The sequence below is a fragment of the Phacochoerus africanus genome, chromosome 14, assembly GCF_016906955.1.
Source record: "Phacochoerus africanus isolate WHEZ1 chromosome 14, ROS_Pafr_v1, whole genome shotgun sequence".
Lineage (NCBI taxonomy): Eukaryota > Metazoa > Chordata > Mammalia > Artiodactyla > Suidae > Phacochoerus > Phacochoerus africanus.
The window spans coordinates 39,697,377-39,719,637 of record NC_062557.1 but is presented as its reverse complement, the minus strand read 5'-3'; the positions used below and the strand labels follow the sequence as shown (position 1 = coordinate 39,719,637).

General features: G+C 44.1%; 1 protein-coding gene across 2 annotated transcripts; it reads right to left on the bottom strand.

Annotated features, from left to right (window-relative positions):
- Positions 1-255: 255 nt before the first annotated feature.
- SLFN11 (schlafen family member 11) lies at positions 256-20,881 on the bottom strand. 2 transcript variants are annotated; one of them, XM_047758726.1, is made up of 5 exons: positions 20,593-20,881; positions 6,693-7,756; positions 5,152-5,280; positions 2,700-3,423; positions 256-2,216 (listed from the first exon to the last, which is right to left on the bottom strand). In XM_047758726.1, exons 2-5 carry the CDS (start codon positions 7,747-7,749, stop codon positions 1,439-1,441), a joined length of 2,688 nt encoding a protein of 895 aa, XP_047614682.1. In that variant the 5' UTR covers positions 7,750-7,756; positions 20,593-20,881; the 3' UTR covers positions 256-1,438. The 2 variants fall into 2 exon arrangements, with proteins under 2 accessions (XP_047614682.1, XP_047614681.1); XM_047758725.1 differs by lacking the exon at positions 20,593-20,881 and adding an exon at positions 19,568-19,788.
- Between the last annotated feature and the right edge of the window lie 1,380 nt (positions 20,882-22,261).

The window sequence follows — 22,261 nt, the reverse complement described above, 5'->3', positions numbered from 1 at the left end:
TGAGCCACAGTGGGAACTCCCTTTCCTATTTCTTTGACTTGACAGACCACACACACCTTCAGAACCACTTTTTTTTTTTCCCCTTTTGCTTTTTCTAGGGCTGCTCCTGCAGCATATGGAGGTTCCCAGGCTCGGGGTCTAATTGGAGCTGTAGCCACCGGCCTACGCCAGAGCCACAGCAACACGGGATCCGAGCCGCGTCTGCAACCTACACCACAGCTCACGGCAACGCCCGATCGTTAACCCACTGAGCGAGGCCAGGGATCGAACCGCCACCTCATGGTTCCTAGTCGGATTCATTAACCACTGCGCCACAACAGGAACTCCCAGAACCCCATTTTGGTCTCTAATGCTATCTCTCACTGAAAGCCAGAGAAAATAGCTTTATTTTTGTTTTCTTTTGGCCTATAACTTCTCTGTAAAGTGAAAATTAATGCTTCCTATCCCAATGAAAGCACCCAAGGGGGATGTTAAATGGAGAGTTTTTTCTGAACTTCTGCCATATCCAATCTAAGCTTGAATTGGGCTATTCTGAGGACAAAAAAAAAAAAAAATTGGAGATTACAATTTTCAGAGATTAAATAATCATACCAGTGCTCCCTGTTCTGCCAAAATAAGACCCACCCAGTGGCTGACTGAATTATCTTGGGACTCTCCCAAGTCTTGCATCAATACAGTAAAGGGAAATATCAGGAATTCAGGAAACAAGGGCTGCTTGTGGTATGGCCAAGGTAGTTCTTACCAGACCACCCTTTAAAATTTTAAAAACCAAAAACTGCACAAAGTCACTGTGGAGGTCCAGACTTAGAAGAAAGACTGGTCACAGGATGAGTATATTGTGTCTTACGGTTTTTAACCCTGTGCTGTGCAGGGTGGTTAAAACTCCTTTAGAAAACCACTATCAGGGAGTTCCCTGGTGGTCTAGTGGTTAGGATTTGGCACTTTCATTGCCACGGCCTGAGTTCAATCCCTGGTCCGAGAACTGAGATCCCACAAGCCTTGAGGCACAGCCAAAAGTTACAAAAAGAAAACCTAGTCACTTATGATGGAGCATTGATCATGTGAGAAAAAGAATGTGTATATGTATCTGTGACTGAGTCGCCTTGCTGTACAGTAGAAAATTGACAGAACACCGTAAATCAGCTATGATGGAAAAAAAAATCATTTAAAAAAAGAAAAAAAAAAAAAGAAAAGCTCTATCATTCTGGCTGGAAGAATTGGGGACAGAATTTGGGACAGTAACAGCTGGAAGGAACTAGGGGATGAAACCCTGAAAGGAGAGGTTCCAAACTCTGGGGGTCAGCTCTGCCCACATCTCTAGCCACCCTGTGAACTGAAATGAGAAGTTGCTCCCAATATACCAAACAGAGGGTCATCTATGGACATTTACAAAGCAATCGCCTCATCTCGATTTGGCTTGGAATTCTTCCTAAACAACTCAATGCCACAGAATATGCAGCTGTTGATTTGCCCTGGATACCAGGCAGACGAGAATAGTGTGTAAGATAGCCGAGTCCACTGTCTTCGGGTGGATCCCAAACACGATGTTCCTTTCCAGGCCTGAGAATCTCCGGACGCTGTCCACCACAATGCGATCACCCGACACATCATTGGCATCGGTGAACTGCACTAGCCGTATTTTCATCCTCATCGCTCTCAAGAGCTCCTGCTTGTAACATGCCACATCTTTCACGGTGCTGAAGAGCACAGCAACATTCTTGGGAGAATAGCCCTTTTTGAAGAGAAGTTTGCACGTGTCGGCCACATAGGTTACTATTTGATTGAAAGTCAAGTTTTCCTTAAGTTTTAAGGTTCCCTGAACTCTCTGAGCCCATTCAGCTTCAAGAACCATCTGCAGGGACCCTTGGGGGATGTTAGGTGGAGGATTTTTTCTGACCTCCTGCAACACGGTCTCTAGGTACTTGGCGATTGGATCTGCATTGCGGACCACTCTGGTGAGCCTTTCCCTTGGATACTGGGCTGAGAGACGAGGGAGGCCACTGGACTCAATGTGGTTGGTCTGAAAGTAGTCTAGAAAGATCCAGAGAATTCCTGGGCAATCCTTGTCTCTGTGAGTGATGGTTTTCGCCTTCTCATACCAGTCCCCATCTTCTGCGCGGAAATTCTGAGCTTCATCAATGATGATGTGTTGAATCTTTTCAAAGTCAGTTTTCATGAAGGTTTTCCGGGTCACTGCGTGGCAGATCTTTTTGCGACTGTAAAGAAGTTAAAAAGACATGCTCAGGTTTTCTCTAAGTCCACAAAGGAGGAAAGTTACTTTATTATACCTCTACGAACATGGTATCGCTGCCACAGATGATTTTAGCATCATTTTTGTTGTTGCTATTGCTATTGCTAGGGCCGCTCCCGCGGCATATGGAGGTTCCCAAGCTAGGGGTTGAATCGGAACTGTAGCCACCGGCCTACGCCAGAGCCACAGCAACGCGGGATCTGAGCCGCGGCTGCAACCTACACCCCAGCTCACGGCAACGCCGGATCGTTAACCCACTGAGCAAGGGCAGGGACCGAACCCGCAACCTCATGGTTCCTAGTCGGATTCGTTAACCACTGCGCCACGACGGGAACTCCGATTTTAGCATCTTATTCTCAAGGAACAAGGTGATTTGGGCTGGGGACGGGGGGCGTGGGGTGAATTCAGACTGGATCACGTTTGTTGACAATAAGATCCAGCTGCTTACCTGATAAAGTTCCTCAGAGGCTGGTTCTCACAGATGTAGAGGATTTCATCTGCCTCACAGTGAAACTCATTGCTGATCTTCTCCATGATCTTCACGGCCAAGACTGTCTTCCCTGAGCCGGGTAAGCCATGGATAAATAACTCTCTGTAATTGCGGAGGTTGTTTGAGAAGATCTGATACTGCTGGGCTGTGAGGAGGTGTAAAACCTCACAGCCAAGCTGGTCACTTAAGAAAGACCTGAAGCTAAGCAAGACGATCACGAGGGACTGCAGCAAAGCTTCCATTTGCTGGATGTTTGCAAGGTAATAGGACCTGGGGTAATCAATCTGAGAGCCTGAGTCTTCCAAGGACTCTGTGTTACTCTCAGGACTCAGGTGGAGAACCTTGGTCATGACACACAGATACCCTGTGTAACCCCCCAGGTTCACCAGCTTCTGTTTCAGAGTAAAGGCGGTGTGAATGGAGTAGGACTGCTCGCCTGCATCCTGCTCCCTGAGAATGGTGTAGAGAATGGGGGGGCTGTTCTGCGTGATCAGCAGAGCGTCACAGATGACGCCTTGCTTCTCTTCCAAGCTCAGGTCCACAGCCCAGCTTCTAGAAAAAATTAAAATTCCCTGGGAGAATGGAAGTATTTCCTTATTGATTAATTCCTCGAGACCTTCATTCTGTGAGAACAGCTCCTTCCAGAGGGATTCGGGAGTATATTTCAGGCATCCTGGTGACACTAGATGTGGAAAGAATTACAAATTTAGGGACAAAAATCACATTTGCTTTTATGATTAATTGTAATTAATCAAAATTTCTATACTTATACTTAATGATGATTAATCTTATCCAGTATGACACATTACATATTTTTGTATATATTCTTTTGCCAATATTGTTCTATCACAGTAAAGGAGAAGAAGCCTTGATCCTATAAAACTGGATTGTGATGATCATTGTACAACTACAAATGTAATAATAAATTCATTGAGTAATAAAAAAATAAATTTAAAATATTAGAATCTCAGACTCAATATGTCTAAAGGTACACACACACACACACACACACACACACACACACACAAAAGAAGCCTTGAAAAGTCTGGCACACTTCCACTAAGCCTGTGTGCTTATTATGTTTATGACCTTGGAAAATTCCTTAAGACTCTGCTCCCTCACCTGTGAAACAAACAAAAATCCACGTTGAAAATATAGCACATCTCTTATGGTGAGGAATAAACGAAACAGCATAAAGCATCTGCTCATTGTAGCTGATTGAGAAATGTTCATCCTGTTCCCCTTCCTATTCTCAAAGCAACCGAATCTCCAAATTCAGTCCCCCACTGGGATGAGAGGCATTTTTTTGCTCCTCATGCCATATATGCCTCTAGTTCAACCAGACTAAAGGTTTCCAATATGGATGAGCATCAAAATCGTGTGAGTAGCTTAAAAAAAAAGGACATTACGCGGTGTTGTCTCCTATAGTCTAACTTGTTAAGTCTGGAATAGGGAACCAGGTACCTGTACTTTTTTAATTTTTTGGCCACACCCACAGCATGCAGAAGTTCTCCAGGCCAGGGACCGAACTCATGCCACATCTATGATTCAAGCTACAGCAGTGACACCAGATCCTTAACATGCTGAGCCACCAGGAAACTCCTATACTTTGAATTTTAAAGATTTATTTATTTATTTTTAACCTTTTTATTATAGTTGATTTACAACTTTCTGTCAATTTCTGCTGTACAGCAAAGTGACCCAGTTATACTTTCACATATATTCTTTTTTTCACATTATCTTCCAGCATGTTCCATCGCAAGTGATTAAATATAGTTCCCTGTGCTGTACAGCAGGATCTCATTGCTTATCCACTCCAAAAGAAATAGTTTGCATCTACTCACCCCAAACTTCCTGTACTTTTTAAAGCAACCAGAAATACTGATGGTCAGTCTGATTTAAGAACTACAAGATCAAAAGGTCTTTTTTTTTTTTTAAGGGCCGCAGCCACAGCTAATGAAAGTTCCCAGGCTAGGGGTCAAATCGGAGCTACTGCTGCCAGCCTATACCACAGCCACAGCAATGCCAGATCTGAGCTGCACCTGTGACCTACACCACAGCTCACAGCAACACCGGATCCTTGACCCACTGAACGAGGCCAGGGATTGAACCCACAACCTTATGGTTCCGAGTCGGATTTGTTTCCACTGCGCCACTGTGGGAACTCCCCAAAAGGTCTTTATAGGCAATAGTGTTCCTGGATTCTATACGTGGTACTGCCTCAGCCAATGAGGTCAGCGAGGGTTCGTTTCCAAACTATGTCTCACTATTTGCTTGTAGCTTTATCATCTTGTACACACAGGTTTTACAGACCATACGTTCAGGATTTTAAAAAACAAACCTAGCAGTTTATCTCCCCTTTCCCTAACAGAGAAACTGGCTGGTGTCAAGTAGGCAAACCAGTTACTACCTGGAAATAAGCGTTGCTGGAGATCCTTCTTATGTTCCAGGTCTTTCTTGGAGTACACGGGTCTGCTAAGAGGAGGTCCAGTAGACAGACTTAGCTGAGATTCAAAGCCTTCGCACAACCATGAAAGATCTTAACAAAGAGAGGAAATTCATGTTATTCTGACGTGCTAGTTCATCTCTTCACTGAAAAAGACCTTACGAGTAGGTGTATTGTATGCCTGTTTAGGTGATGTGACTTGAGACGCAACGGCAAGCTAATACCCTATTCACCCTGCATAGACAAATCCCGTTATTGCATATGAGAGTTGCCAAAATCCATCACAAGAGAGACATTCTTTGGAAGTTTGAATGTGTTTCCCATTCCATATACATCTTCACTCTCTGTATCTGGATAGCATTTTTTTTTGGGGGGGTCTTTTTTGGGCCACGCCTGCAGCATATGGAAGTTTCCAGGCTAGGGGTCAAATCAGAGCTGCAGCTGCCCATCTATGCTGCAGTCACTGCCACACCAGATCCAAGCTACATCTGTGACCTACATGGCAGCTCATGGCAATGCCAGATCCTTAACCCACTGAGGTAGGCCGGGGATCGAACCTGAGTCCTCAGGGATACCAGTCAGATTCGTTAACCACTGAGCCATGACAGGAACTCCTATAACTTAATGTCTAATAATGGCTATCTAACAAGTGGCTCACAAACTTCCTAAAAATTTAGTAAATGGTTCTAAAGAGCCACTTCCAATACTCTACTGTATGGCAATCATCCCCAAACAATTTCCTTTTTTTTTTTTGGTCTTTTTGCCTTTCTAGGGCCACTTCCCATGGCATATGGAGGTTCCCAGGCTAGGGGTCCAATCGGAGCTGTAGCCGCCGGCCTACGCCAGAGCCACAGCAACACTGGATCCGAGCCGCATCTGCAACCTACACCACAGCTCACGGCAACACCGGATCCTTAACCCACTGAGCAAGGCCAGGGATTGAACCCAAAACCTCATGGTTCCTAGTCGGATTCGTTAATCACTGTGCCATGATGGGAACTCCCTCAAACAATTTTCTTCATCTGAAAAGAAATGGCCTATTCTAAGACACTTGATTTGGGCCTCTCATCACCCAACAAAATTTATGCATGTATGGAAAGTAAGATACTTAAAAATACAGAAAACACATTTTAGTGGGTGTGAGAAGTTTGAAGTCATAGGAAACAGAGGAAACCTGTTTAATATGGAGGTTCCCAAGAGGTAGAAAAGGAGTTCCCATTGTGGTTCCATGAGTTAAGAACCCAGCTGGTATCCATGAGGATGTTGGTTTGATCCCTGGCCTTGCTCAGTGGGTGATGCTGCAAGCTTTGGCATAGGTGGATGTGGCTTGAATCTGGTATTACTGTGGCTGTGGCATAGGCTCGCAGGTGCAGCTTCAATTCGACCCCTAGCCTGGGAACTTCCATATGCCACAGGAGTGTCCATGAAAAGACAAACAAAACAAAAACAAACAAAAAAGCCCCAAAGAGGTAGAAAGCACAGAGAGGGAGTTTTTTCTATCTTACCTGGATCTGTGTCCAGCATCATGTTTACCCAATCCTGAGTTGCCAGGGAGCAGATGAGCTTGTCCTTCACCATCCAAGACCTGGGAGTTTCTGAGAATACTGCACCACAGAATGGCTTTACTTCGATCACACAAGCATAGCCATATAGCTCTCCCTTGGCTAACACATTCAAGATCTTGAATGTGAAATCTATCTGGCATTGAGATTGGCAAAAATGGACACAAGGTAATTTGTATATTGCGTTTTCTATTGTCTTTTTCAAAGAGTCACAGTCAACCTTTTCTTTAGCACATCCCAGAACTTTCTTACTCTCATCATCCACTCCAATAAAAAGACTGCCTCCTTCTTCAGTGTTTGCAAATGCAGAGACGTACTCTGGAATTATGCTTTTCACATATTCTTGAATGTGTTTTGTAGAGAACTGCTTAAACTCTAAGGATTGAGACTCAGCAAGAGGCACGATTTCACCATATTCAAGATGGTCTTTTTGGAAAAATTCATGAGCAGAATGGAGGTCTTGATGTATAACTTTGATGAGTTTACCAGAAGGTTCTTGCCTGACGTTTTTTGCATTCATTTTTCTGGTGTTCAGGAAACAGAACGCGTCTCTTGAATTCATGAGAAGCACAGAAGTGCCAGATCTAATGTATAATGAGGAACTCAGGCTGCAAATGCGGGGCTTAAAGGAACTGTCTTCGGTGAAGAGGTCACTGCTCCAAGACTTAACAAAAATGTAATAACATTTCCCTTCTTGCTTAGTCTTGAAGAAAGCCTCCAAATTTAAAGACTGAGTAAGTGTTCTCAAAGACCCTTCTAAATCCAGTCCCATCTCCACGGGATGCTTGTCGTTGTTTGCCATCTCCAGCTGAATCACTCCACCTCCTGAGTTTAATAAAGCACATGCAGCTTTTACAACTTTCGCCTTCTCTTCCTCTCTCTGAACTTTCTGCAGCTTTCTTCTGTTTCCTTCACCAAGAGTTACTTTTCCTACATTGATGACCAAGTCTGGGTAGGATGACTCTAGCATGAAAGATGAATCAGGTTTCTTCATGCTCATTCTGCAACTGAAAACATTAAAACATGTATCTCATGTTGAGCAAGTAGATTGTTAGTACACAAAAATGCATGTATTAATTTATTTCAAAATACTTGAGTTCTTGTAAGTGCTGGGGGCTGGAGATTAATGAGTAAATAAAAAATGAGCATAGCTCTGACCCACAGAGCTTATGGTCTAGAAGGAAACATGGTCAAATACAGCAATCGAGGAGCTCCCGTTGTAGCACAGTGGAAATGAATCTGACTAGTATCCATGAGTATGCAGGTTCGATCCCTGGCCTTGCTCAGTGGTTCAGGGATCTGGCATTGCCGTGAGCTGTGGAGTAGGTCGCAGAGGAGACTCAGATCCCACATTGCTGGCAGCTGCAGCTCTGATTTGACGCCCCCTAGCCTGGAAACTTCCATATGCCACAGGTGCAGCCCCCGCCAAAAGTAATTGCACTAATGTGTGATACACAGCCTGAGGGGAGCACCAAACTGCAACAGTTGACATAATATGAATAGGGAAGGCTTCTTGGGGGAGAGGGCATTTAAGCTAAGATCTGAATTAGCCAGAATTCCCACTGTGGTGCAATAGGACCAGAGGCATCTTGGGAGCACTGGGATACACATTTGATCACTGGTCTGGAACAGAGGGTTAAGGATCCCATGTTGCCGAAGCTGCAGCTTACTGAGGCTTGGATCTGATCCCTGGCCTGGGACTTCCATATGCCTTGGGGTGGCCAATAAAGAAAAAAATTTTTTTTTTAATAAAAAAAAAAATAAAAAGGTCTGAAATAGCCAAGGGAAGGGATCTGAGGTTAGGAGGAGTCATTGCATTACAATGAGAATGAACAGTATGTAGAGGAAGGCCTGAAATCAGCAAAAGGAACTGGAGTGGTAGAGAGATGCTCAGTCCAGTCAGACCTTAAGAGTGACAGGGGATGGGAGATGAGAAGAGATATTTGTAAAAGAGGAGATTTGAATGTTAGAAAAGGGAGTCCCCATTGTGGCTCAGTGTATTAAGGATCTGATGTTGTCTCTGTGAGGACTTGGGTTGATCCCTGGCCTCGATCAGTGGGTGAAGGATCTGGTGTTGCTGCAGCACAGGTCGAAGATGCAGGTCAGATTCCACCCCTGGCCTGGGAACTTCCATTTGCAGCAGGTATGGCCATAAAAAGAAAAAAAAAAAAAGGAAAGAAAATTGGAAAAGGAGGATGCTTACTATTACCACTTCTAGTCAACACAGAATTGGAAGTCCTGGCCACAGCCATCAGGCAAAAAAAGAAATAAAAAATATCCAAATTGGAAGGGGAGAGGTAAAATTTTCACTGTGGAGGTACTATATATAGAAAACACTATGGACCCCACACAAAAGCTACTAGATCTGGAGTTCCCTGGTGGTGCGGTGGGTTAAGGATCTAGCTTTGTTATAGCTGTGGTTCGGGTTGCAGCTGGTGGTGTGGATTCAAACCCAGCCTGGGAACTTCCACATGCTGTGGGAATGGCCAAAACACCCAAAAAAACAAAAATCAGAAACTACTAGATCTAATAAAAGAATTCAGCAAAGCAACAGGATACAAGATTAATATTCAGAAATTGGTTGCATTTCTTTATTTTAATAATGAAATATCAGAAAGGGAATGTAAAAAAAGAAAAAAACCTTTTAAAATCCCCCCCCCCCAAATACCCGGGAAAAAAATCTGACCAAGGAGGTGAAAGATTTATATGCTAAGAACTATAAAACATTAATAAAGAAAATTAAAGAGATGCAAAGAAATGGAAAGATATCCCATGCTCTTGGATTGGAAGAATTAATATTTTTAAAATGGCAATACAGCTCAAAGCAATCTACAGATTTAATGCTGTGATTCCTATCAAATTATACATGGCATTTTTCACAAAACTAGAACAAATAATCCAAAAATTTATATGGAGCCATAAAAGACCCAGAATTGTTAAAGTAATCCTGAGGGGAAAAAAATGAAGCAGGAGGCATAACTCTCCCAGATTTCAGACAACACTGCAAAGCTACAGTAATCAAACAGAGTGGTATTGGGAGTTCCCCGGTGGTCTGGCAGTTGGGGACTTTGCATTCTCACTACTGTGGCGTGGGTTTGATCCCTGGTCCAGGAACTTCCACATGCTATGGGTACAGCCAAAAAAATCCAAAAATCAAAACAGTGTGGTATTCATGCAAAAATAGAAGTAAAGATCAATGGAATGGAATAGGAAGCCCAGAAATAAACCCAGGCATCTATAGTCAATTAATCTTTGACAGAGGAGACAAGAATATAAAATGGGGAAAAGATAGTGTCCTCAGCAAGTGGTGCTGGGAAAGCTGGACAATCAGGTGTAAATCAATAGTTAGAACATATCCTCACACCATGCACAAAAATAAACTCAAAATGGCTTAAAGACTTAAACATTAGACATGACACCATAAAACTCCTAGAAGAGAAGATAAGCAAAATATTTTCTGATATAAATCAAACCAATGTTTTCTTAGGTCAGTCTCCCAAAGCAATCGAAATAAAAAGACAACCAACAGAATGGGAAAAATATTTGTAAAGGATAAGGGCTTAATCTCCAAAACATACAAACTGCTCATCCAACTCGACAACAAAAAAACAAACAACCCAATCAAAAAACAGGCGGAAGGGAGTGCCTGTTGTGGTGCAGCGGAAACGAATCCCACTAGGAACCATGAGGTTGCGGGTTTGATCCCTGGCCTCGCTCAGTGGGTTAAGGATCTGGCGTTGCTGTGAGCTGTGGTGTAGGTCACAGACGCAGCTCAGATCTGGCATTGCTGTGGCTGTGGTATAGGCCAGCAGCTGTAGCTCAGATTCGCCCCCTAGCCTGGGAACCTCCATATGACGTGGATGTGGCTCTAAAAAGCAAAAAAAAAAAAAAAAGGAAAAACGGGCAGAAGACCTAAAGAGACATTTCTCCAAAGAAGACATAGAGCTGGCCAGGAGGCATATGGAAAGATGCTCAGCATCACTAATTATCAGAGAAATGCAAATGAAAACGATAATGAGGTACCACGTCACACCAGTTAGAATGTCTAGCATGGGGGGGAGCAAGATGGCGGAGGAGTAAGAGGTCACGCTCACCCTCTCCCACAAACACATCAAAAACCCACATCTACGTGTAAAAAAGACGCACACCGAACATCAACGGAATGCTGGCAGAAGGACTTAAACCTCCAAAAAGAGCAAGAAACTCTTGACATGACTGGGTAGAACAAAATAAAAAAGAGAGCGGGAGAGAGAAAAGGAATCAATGCGACTAGCATTCCTGAGAGGGAGCCCTGAAGCAGAAAAGGAACCCACATCCTGGGAAGCCACCTAACTGACGGAAAGATCAGCCTAGTCGGAGGGACCTTCAAGTCGCCAAGAAAAGCGCAGCAGCTGGACTGAGAACAGCAAAGCAGAGTGAGAGCCACACAGATCATCTGCACCACCGGCCGGACACCACAGCCCAAGCCGCTCGGGCTCCGGAGGTCAGTCCTGGGGAGACAGGTCAGTCCCCGGGGAGAGAGGTCAGTCCCCGGGAGAGGACTGGGGCTGGCTGTGTGGGGACAGCCTGAGGGGCTAAGGAGCAGTGCGCCATGGGCGGGGGGAGTCACGGGCTGAGGAGGGGAATGCCACGGCCAAGGGAACCCTGAGAAAGTCCAGACCTGCAGGAGAGGCGAGGCGCCGTTGTTGGGGAGGGGAGAGGAGGAGGGGCGGCCGCCATAGGAAACTTCCTGCGCATGCCCACGTCCAGGAGCCTCCTCTTGCTGGTTTAGGGGAGACTGGGCGCTTCCTTGTGCAGCCTACCGGTGGCCAGGCACTTCTTGAGTGGGCTAAGGGCATCAGCGGGCTAAGTGTGACATGGTGCCTCTTCCACAATCTTGCAAGTGGCAAGGACAGACCGTGGCAGTTGTCTCAGAGGCCAGAGGGAGGCGTGGCTTGCCACCACTGGGGGCCTGTGAGTGGGTTCCACGTGCGACCCCAGTCACCTCAGGGGTTGGCAAAAAAGAAAAAAAGAGGGCACTGTAACCACGCACCATACGCTGTTGCTCTCACTCCCCTGGGAACACACCCGCCTTGCAGCTGCCATGACAAACACTCTGGGCAGTGCTCAGACGCTTGCTCACTGTCCCTTCCCAGGAACCTACAACTAGGAACAGCTTGTGCAGCACCTCCTGTGGGGGCTAAGCAGGACAAGGTGCCTCTTGCATGGTCTACAGGAGGTGTGGAGGCAAATCACCACAGTTATCTCTGGCTCCAGAGGTGGCAGTGGCTCCCCACCACCAGCGGCCCATGAACAGACACCACTTGCAGCCCCATTCACCTCAAGGGCACCACAGAGGAGGGCACTGTGACCGAACACCACCTGTTGGTGCTCTTGCACCTCTGGGAACATACCTGCCCTGCAACTGCCACTGCCAAATGCTCCAGGCAATACCCGCATGCCTGGTCTCTGTCACTTCCCAGGATCCTGCAACTAGGAGCAACCTGTGTAGCACACCTCCTATGTGGGCTAAGTGAGATGGGTTGCTTCATGCAAGGCTTACAGGTGGCAGGGGCAAACCACCATAGTTATTACCGACTCCAGAGGTGGTCATGACCCGCTACCACTAGGGGTCCCTGAACAGGCACCACCTGCAGTTCCAATCACCTCAGAGGAGGGCATTGCAATCCAACACAAGTTGTTGTTGCTCTCACTTCCCTGGGAACTCACGCACCCTGCTGCTGCTACTGCCAAATGCTGTGGTCACCCTGTAGTTCTGCCTAGGGCTCATTACCACTTCCCAGGGCCCTGCAACTAGGAGTAGCCTGTACCACTTTCCAGCAGGTCATTGCTGCTGTTGAGAGCCCAGTGACCAGGCACTGACGGCTGACCCTACCCATTGCCTCCTTCTCCCTGAAAACACACTGGCATCCTGGGGATAACAGCCTTCTCACACCGAAGAAAGAGACAGCAAATATTCAAACTCCCACACCAAAAATAAATAGTAACCCCCACAAAATACAAAGGGTTACTCTTGCATAGAAGTAGCCTTACAAGACTACAGTTTGGCTTCCCCAAAATCACAGAAAAAGAAAAACACAAGCGAGATGAAGAAGCACAGAAACCATTCCCAGTTAAAGCAACAGGAGAATTCACCTAAAGCAGTCAACAGTGAAATAGACCTCTGCAGTCTGACCGACATTGAGTTCAAAAGGGAGATAGTGGAGTTCCCATCTGGGCTCAGAGTAAATGCATCCGACTAGGAACCATGAGGTTGTGGGTTCAATCCCTGGCCTCGCTCAGTGGGTTAAGGATCTGGCGTTGCTGTGGCTGTGGCGTAGGCTGGCAACAACAACTCTGATTAGACCCCTAGCCTGAGAACCTCCATATGCCACAAGTGTGGCCCTCAAAAAGACAAAAAACAAAAACAAAAACAAAAACAAACAATTTAAAAAAAAGGGAGGTAGTGAAAATACTGAAGAAATTAAGAGAGGATATGAACAGTAATGCAGATTCCTTTAGAAAGGAACTAGAAAATATAAGGAGGAGCCAAGAAAAACTAGGAAATTAATTTGCAGAGATGCAAGCTGAGCTAAAGTCAATATTGAGCAGAATGAATAACACAGAGGAACAAATTAGTGACATGGAAGACAGAATAATGGAAATCACCCAATCAGGACAGCAGACAGAAAACCAAATGAAAAAACATGAAAGCAATATAAGAGACCTATGGGATAATATAAAGTGGGCCAATCTATACATAATAGGAATTCCAGAAGGAGAAGAAAAAGCTAAGGGGATTGAAAATATCTTTGAAGAAATTATGGTTGAAAACTTTCCAAATCTAAAGGATACTGATATCAAGATACAGGAAGCACAGGGGGCCCCAAATAAGTTGAACCCAAACAGGCCCACCCCAAAACATAGTGTAATAAAAATGGCAAAAGTTAAAGATAAAGAGAGGATTCTAAGGGCAGCAAGAGAAAAGCAAAGCATTAGTTGTAAGGGAAACCCCATAAGGCTATAAGCTGATTTCTCTATAGAAACACTACAGGCCAGAAGGGAGTGGCAAGATATCTTTGAAGTGCTGAAAGGGGAGCTCCCTGTTGTGGCACAGTGGTTAACCTGCATTGTTGTGGCTCTGGTGTAGGCCTGTGGCTAGAGCTCAGATTAGACCCCTAGCCTGGGAACCTCCATATGCCTCGGGTGCGGCCCTAGAAAAGACCAAAAGACAATAAAGTGCTGAAAGGAAAAAAATTGCAACCTAGAATACTCTATTCAGCAAGAATATCATTTAAAACAGAAGGGGAGGGGAGCTCCTGTCGTGGCGCAGTGGTTAACGAATCCGACTAGGAACCATGAGGTTGCGGGTTCGGTCCCTGCCCTTGCTCAGTGGGTTAACGATCCAGTGTTGCCGTGAGCTGTGGTGTAGGTTGCAGACGCGGCTGGGATCCCGCGTTGCTGTGGCTCTGGTGTAGGCCAGTGGCTACAGCTCCGATTCGACCCCTAGCCTGGGAACCTCCATATGCCGCGGGAGCGGCCCAAAGAAATAGCAAAAAGACAAAATAAATAAATAAATAAAATAAAATAAAATAAAATAAAATAGAAGAGGAAATAAAGAATTTCTCCAACAAACAAAAGCTAAAAGAGTACAGCAATACTAAACACGTTCTAAAAGAAATACTGACAGGGCTTCTCTAAGTTAAAAAAAAAAAAAGATATAAGTTGGAGGAACCCACAACTGAAAAGCAATCACTTAAATAAGCCAGCATACAGATCTAAACATGAAGATGTTAAAAAAAAAAAAAAAGACATCAAAGTCATACAATGTGGGGAAGGAAAGTAAGAAAACATAGATTCTGCCATGGGTGCAGCACTAAAATGACAACAAAAAAAAAAAAAAGAAAGAAAATATATATTCTTTTTTTTTAATTTTTTTTTTTGTCTTTTTGCTATTTCTTTGGGCCGCTCCCGCGGCATATGGAGGTTCCCAGGCTAGGGGTCGAATCGGAGCTGTAGCTGCTGGCCTACGCCAGAGCCACAGCAACGCGGGATCCCAGCCGCGTCTGCAACCTACACCACAGCTCACGGCAACGCCGGATCGTTAACCCACTGAGCAGGGGCAGGGACCGAACCCGCAACCTCATGGTTCCTAGTCGGATTCGTTAACCATGGCGCCACGATGGGAACTCCCGATTCTTTTTTATTTTAATGATGTGCTTGAGCCTATATGACTATCAGGCTAAAGCAAGCAGATATAGGAAGGGGTTAACATACTTAAAAAACAGGGCAACTACAAATCAAAATCGAACATTACATTCACAAGAACTGAAAAGAAAGCATAAAAAAAATGGAAACCATCCAACCAAAAAAAAAAAAAAAAGGAAGAACAGAGAAACAAAGAATCAACTGGAAAACAAGGTTTAAAATGGCAAAAAAATGAGATAAAATTGAACACGTGCAAGTTGTTGAGAATATAGCTCACTATCCAAAAATAGTTCAAATAAAATATAGGGGGATTCATCAAAATAAAAAATAAAATAAAATAAAACGGCAATAAATACATATCTATCAATAATCACCTTAAATATCAATGCACTGAATGTTCCAATCAAAAGACACAGAGTAGCAGATTGGATCAAGAATAAAAACCTTCAATCTGCTGTCTACAGGAAACTCACCCTAGGGCAAAGGAGAGATACAGATTGAAAGTGAGGGGATGGGAAAAAATACTTCACGCCAATGGACAAGACAGGAAAACAAGAGTTGCTACACACACACACACACACACACACACACACACACACACACACACACACACACACACACACAGTGGAATACTACTCAGCCATAAAAAAGAACAAAATAATGACATTTGCAGCAACATGGATGGAACTAGAGACTCATACTGAGTGAAGTCAGTCAGAAAGAGAAAGACAGGTACCATATGATATCACTTATATCTGGAATCTAATATAAGACACAAATGAACCTTTCCACAGAAAAGAAAATCATGGACTTGGAGAATAGACTTGTGGTTGCTGAGGTGGAGTGGGAGGGAGTGGGATGGATGGGATGCTTGGGGTTAATAGATGCAGACTATTGCCTTTGGAATGGATCAGCAATGAGAATCTGCTGTGTAGCACTGGGAACTATGTCTGTTCACTTATGATGGAGCATGATAATATGAGAAAAAAGAATGTATACAGGTATGTGTAACTGGGTCACCCTGCTGTATAGTAGAAAATTGAGAGAACACTGTAAACCAGCTATAATGAAAAAAAAAATAAAAATCATTATACAAAAAACACAAAAATAATAGCATTAAAAAATCTACAAATAATAAGGAGTTCCCATCATGACTCAGTGGAAACGAATCTGACTAGCATCCATGAGGACACAGGTTTGATTCCTGGCTTTTCTCAATGGGTTAAGGATCTGATGTTGCTATGAGCTGTGGTGTAGCTTGCAGACTTGGCTTGGATCTGACATTGCTGTGGCTATGGTGTCGGCTGGCAGCTACAGTTTAGATTTGACCCCTAATCTGGGAACCTCCATATACTCAGGGTGTGGCCCTAAAAAGGGATTGAACCTGAGTCCTCATGGATACTAGTCAGGTCCTTAACTTGCCGAGCCACAATGGGAACTCCCAATATTTTCTTTTTTTTTTTCATTTTTTAAAAGTTTTATTGAGTTCCCATTGTGGCTCAGCGGTTATGAACCTGACTAGTATCCGTGAGGACTTGGGTTCGATTCCTGGCTTCGCTCAGTGGGTTGGGAATCCAGCACTGCCATGAGCTGTGGTGTAGGTTGCGGGTGCAGCTCGGATCTGGTGTTGCTGTGACTGTGTAGGCCAGCAGTTGCAGCTCTGATTTGACCCCTAGCATAGGAACTTCCATATGTTTTGGATGCGGCCCTAAAAAGACCAAAAAAAAAAAAAGGTTTTATTGAAGTCTAGTTCACTTACAATGTTGTAACAATTTCAGGTGTTCAGCAATGTGATTCAGTTTTACACACATTCCTTCTTTCTCAGATTCTTTTCCCATCCAATTCTTTTTTTTTTTGTCTTTTTGTTGTTGTTGTTGTTGTTATTGTTGTTGTTGCTATTTCTTGGGCCGCTCCCGCGGCATATGGAGGTTCCCAGGCTAGGGGTCGAATCGGAGCTGCGGCTGCCGGCCTACGCCAGAGCCACAGCAACGCGGGATCCGAGCCGCGTCTGCGACCTACACCACAGATCACGGCAACGCCGGACCCTTAACCCACTGAGCAAGGGCAGGGACCGAACCCGCAACGCCGGACCCTTAACCCACTGAGCAAGGGCAGGGACTGAACCCTCAACCTCATGGTTCCTAGTCGGATTCGTTAACCACTGTGCCATGACGGGAACTCCCCAATTCTTTTTTTTTTTTTTTTCTTTCTGTCTTTTCTAGGGCCGCACCTGTGGCATATGGAGGTTCACCAGATCCAAGCCTCGTCTGCGACCTACACCACAGCTCACGGCAATGCCAGATCCTTAACCCAGTGAGCGAGGCCAGGGCTCAAACCCCGCCAGATCCAAGCCTCGTCTGCGACCTACACCACAGCTCACGGCAATGCCAGATCCTTAACCCAGTGAGCGAGGCCAGGGCTCAAACCCCGCCAGATCCAAGCCTCGTCTGCGACCTACACCACAGCTCACGGCAATGCCAGATCTTTAACCCACTGAGCGAGGCCAGGGCTCAAACCCGCAACCTCGTGGTACCTAGTTGGATTCGCTAACCACTGAGCCACAACAGGAACTCCTCCCATCCAATTCTTGATAATAGTAAATAATACTGCATTTACTTAAAAATATTTAATGGACATCCATTTCTCCAAGCACTGTGCTAAATTCAGAGTGGTCAGTGATGAACAAAACAAATGTGGTTCCTGCTCTCAAGGAGCTCACTCTTTAGAGAAGCTCACTGTTAAATAAATGACCACTACAGATAAAAGTTCAGAATGTCAGGGATGCTTAGAATGGAAAGTGTCCTTTTCTGGCAGTTGGAAGCAGGATGGCTTCAGAGTAGGTGTTCCAGAAAAAGTACTATTTTGAGTTAAGATCTGAAGAATGTGAGATGAAGATTTAATTAGGTGAAGAACGGTGGAAAAAAACTTTGCAGAGAGAAGTAGGAAAAAGTATGTCAAGTTCAAAGGACTGACTGACTGAGGCACAGAGATGGAAGGACAGAGAAGCAGGAAGTGAGGCTGGAAAGGTGATGACGGTCAGATTGCCCATTGTCTGGCGTGGCCCTTTAAGGATTTGTACTTTATCCCAAAAGTAACGGAAAGCCATTGGAGCATTTTAAGCAGGAACACATGGCATCATATGCACAGTTTTTCCTTTGTGTTTTTGTTTTTACAAACTTTTTTCTGGTTGCAGCATGGAGAATGGATTGGAAGAGGCTAGAGTAGTGGTGGAAAAGATCTTTGGGGGTGAGATTTCAATAGTCCAAATGAGGAGTTCCCTGATCGCCTAGCAGTTAAGGATCTGCCATGGTCACAGCTGTGGCCCAGGTTTGATCCCTGGCCCGGGAACTTTTGTGTACCAAATATCTGTGGGTGTTGCCCGTGTCTGATAAAATAAATATCTGTTATTGCAGGTGATTGTTTTCTTATTATAGAGTGGCAAATATTTCTCAACCATCCACTTGCTGAATTATTCATAATTCTATATTCATTTTTGCCCCATCTCCAAAGGATTAGAAGAAGCACCTTGTTAGGCAAGTTACTTCCCAGTGCTTTTAATTAATGTTGGTAAATCATATAACTAAATGTTTTTTTTTTTTGAGAAATCTGTATTTATTTTTGGGGAGGGACTTGAATGCACAGCTTTTGGGGTTTTTTTAGCAGTTTTCTTTTTTTTTTGTAATCAATTGTTATTTCCCCAATACCTTTTTTTTTCTACTGTACAGCATGGTGACCCAGTTACACATATATGTATACATTCTTTTTTCTCACATTATCATGCTCCATCATAAGTGGTTAGACATAGTTCTAAATGTATTTTTGACACACTTGTAAAAAATAACCCTGAAAATGCAACGAGGTCAGAGCTTCCCCCTCAATATCTGTTTAAGTTACTCCTGAAAATGAAAGTGTTTACATCATTAAAAGCAAGAAAACCATTGTCAAGATCAACCAATTGGGTACCTGAAAAAGAATCCTAACAGTCACCACTTCCCACCAAGGCTCTAGCTCCTCCTTGTCCCATCTGATAGTTTGTTGATCAGTCCACCCTACAACCATCTACACCTCTGTCTCAGACCTTGATCAGGTTTTCTCACTGGAATCCTGCCTCCGGCAGCCCTGGCCAAGCTAGAAGGTGAATTCCATCTAAGAGCCAGTTCTCTGCACTGGAGAATTTAAGTCTATTTCACTTAGGAAAAATGTGGGGATAGCACGTCCACCTCAGCCTCTCTTGCCTAAAGTAGATGCATCTGGAAGGGTCTGTATACACAGGGTAGATTTTTTTTTTTTTTTTAAAGGCTGCACCTGTGGCATATGGAGGTTCCCAGGATAAGGGTCAAATCTGAGCTGTAGCCACTGGTCTATGCCACAACCACAGCAATGCCAGAACCAAACCTCCTCTGCGACCTACGCCACAGTTCACAGCAACGCTGGATTCTTAACCCACTGAGTGAGGCCAGGGGTTGTACCTTCATCCTCATGGATGCTAGTCAGATTTGTTTCCCCTGAGCCATGACTGGAACGCCAACACAGGGTGGATTTTGAACTTAGAGTTCTGTGGTCTTTTTTTCAGCCCCTTCTTCCTCCTGAACAGGCATTGGCTTGGGTATCTCCATCTGGTCTATACCTACCTTGAGAATTAGAAGATTCCTTAGGGTCAGGTGGCCGAAGAGAAAACTCCTGAGTCCTGAACTGTTTGGATGCCTTCAGCTTAGCAAAAGCAAGCACAGGAGGCATGCCAAGTATGGATTGTCTTGAAAAAGAAATCCCCACTCTTTTTAGTTTCGCTTTCTCTGCTGTGCCCCTGTCTTTGTGGTTTCGATTTCTCAGAAAACTAATAGAAGGCATTTGCCTTTTAATGTCTAACTTTCCAACCTAGAGATGGGGGGTGGGGGGAAGATGACTGTTTCTTGTTTATAAATAAAAATTTGTCCTTTTCATAAGCTGGTGAAAACTGAGTTATTTCTGGCTGGAAACTTTAAACTTCTTGGAGAACAACCCAAAAAACCTGTTTGGATACACACCAAACTGTAATTAAGAAACAATTACACCCTGAGGAGTAGAATTAGAAAGGAAGATAGAGAGAGAGGGAGGAATTGCTATTTTCGACAACATGCCTGTATTACTAGAGACATCTTTAATGCAATAAGGAAAAGAAACCAGTGCTGGAGCCAAATAGGAAATTAAGCAGCACAGCTCACTAACTTTCTCACTTAATTTTTCCAGTAGCCTCTATAAACCTGAGTTGGAGTTGAATCTCATTGAAACTGCTGCTGGATTTCCTGTTATTGATTTGACTGCTAATGCTGCGAATATTGTTTTGATTAAGTTTCTTCTACTTACCACCTTTATCTGTAACTTCCCTCCACAGCCCACACAAGCCACAGTCCCCTTGAGCTTTTTTTTTTTTCGGTTTCTTTGGGGTAGCCATTCTCACAGATTGCAAAAGTTTAGCCATCATTTTTAATGTTGAGAAAAAGTGTCGTGCCCTAGAGGGTATTGAGTTTATGATGTCCTGTTTTCTGCAGGTCTCAGTTATCAATAACCATCGTAGTTGGACCTGCCCTAAGGATCTTATAATGATTTCAAGATGCCTTTCAGCAACAACCACCAGGAAACTTTGAAAAAGAAAAAAAAAAAAAGGTTTATTACTTACACGGCCTGGAAAGTACACAGCAGACCTGGGGCCACGCAGCGCGGTTGCAGGTAGAGCGAAAAAGAAAGCACGAAATCTTGGAGGTCTGCTTTTAGTGGGGTGGAGGATGCGGGCTGAGGGTTTGGCGGGCTCGTTCTTGCTGAAATTGCATCATAAGGGCGGGAAACTAAGGCCTGAGAGAAAGAAAGAAAAACCAAAAAGCAGAAAAAATGGTGACCCGGATGGTCAGATATAAAATCAACCACAATCTCCAAAACAAAAGAGCCTCATTGCAGGGAGGTGGCTGGCAATGTGTTTATTCAAGACAGTGAAAAAGGAAAGAAAAAAAATTCAACCATTAGGATTGACACTACAACCCAGTAACTAGTTCTCAGTATTGGCTGCTCATCAGAACCTTTCAGCACACTTTCTAAAAATGTAGATTCTAAAATTGTTTTTAAAATACAAATAAAATAATATAAAAATAAAATCATATAAAAATTTAAAAATAAAATATTTTTTTTGTCTTTTTTTAGGAATGCACCTGTAGCATATGGAAGTTCCTAGGCTAAGGGTCAAATCAGAGCAGCAGCTGCCAGCCTATGCCACAGTCACAGCAATGCTGGATCATTAACCCACTAAGCAAGGCCAGGGATCGAACCCACGTCTTCATGGGTGCTAGTTGGGTTCGTTAACCACTGAGCCACTACAGGAACTCCCCAAAATAAAAGTTTTAAAAAGGGGAAAAAAAATGAAAATGCTAGGGCTCCTCCCTAGAGGTGCAGAATCAAACAATGAATCTATATTTTCAAGGTTCCCCAGTTGATTCTCTGGTCTACCAGGTTCAGGGACTACTGAACTGCCGTATTTCCTGTCTCCCACTGTCACACTCTCTTGGCTCACTATTCATAGTGGATTGTCCTAGAAATTACTGATATTACAGACTGCCACATAAATCCAGTTTGTACCAAATCTGGTTCCAACATGGACAGCATTATCACTTCATGACATTGCCTACAAGTGGCCAAACAGGGCAGGTAATGACCTGGCTGCAGAAAAGCAATACAACGTACAAATTACTCCAAAACATAGATTTTTTAAAAATTACGCTTAAATGTCCAATGAGAAAAACTCAGCAGGGTCCAGGGAGTGTCTTAATAGCCACCATTCACAGCAGATTTAATGTGGTGCCAGCATTTCATAGTACCCCTGTGTTTGGGGCCCTTGTTTGAGAGCAAGCTGCCCCAAGATATGCCACAATGGCAAGTGGATTGTTCTGTATTAAAAGTGCTCAAGAAACAACTGGTGGGAGGAAAATTGATATTTACACTTGATCTTAGCCAAAAGGCCGAGAAGCGATAAGGAAAATTGATATTTAAAAAAAAAAAAAACCCCAACCTTCTGAATCCCCTCTTTCCTCCCGAAAGTAAGAAGTAAATCTCCCAAGTGAAAATATCTCCTGGGGTTTTTTGTGGCTCAGCGATTTGGGAACCCGACTAGTATCCATGAGGATGCAAGTTCGAACCCTGGTCTCGTTCAGTGAATCAAGAATCTGGCATTGCTGCAAGCGTAGGTTAAAGACAAGGCTCGGATCTGGCATTGTGGTGGCTGTGGCGTAGGCTGGTAGCTGCAGCTCTGATGAGACCCTTAGCCTGGGAATTTCCGTGTGCTGAACCTGTGGGCCCTTAAA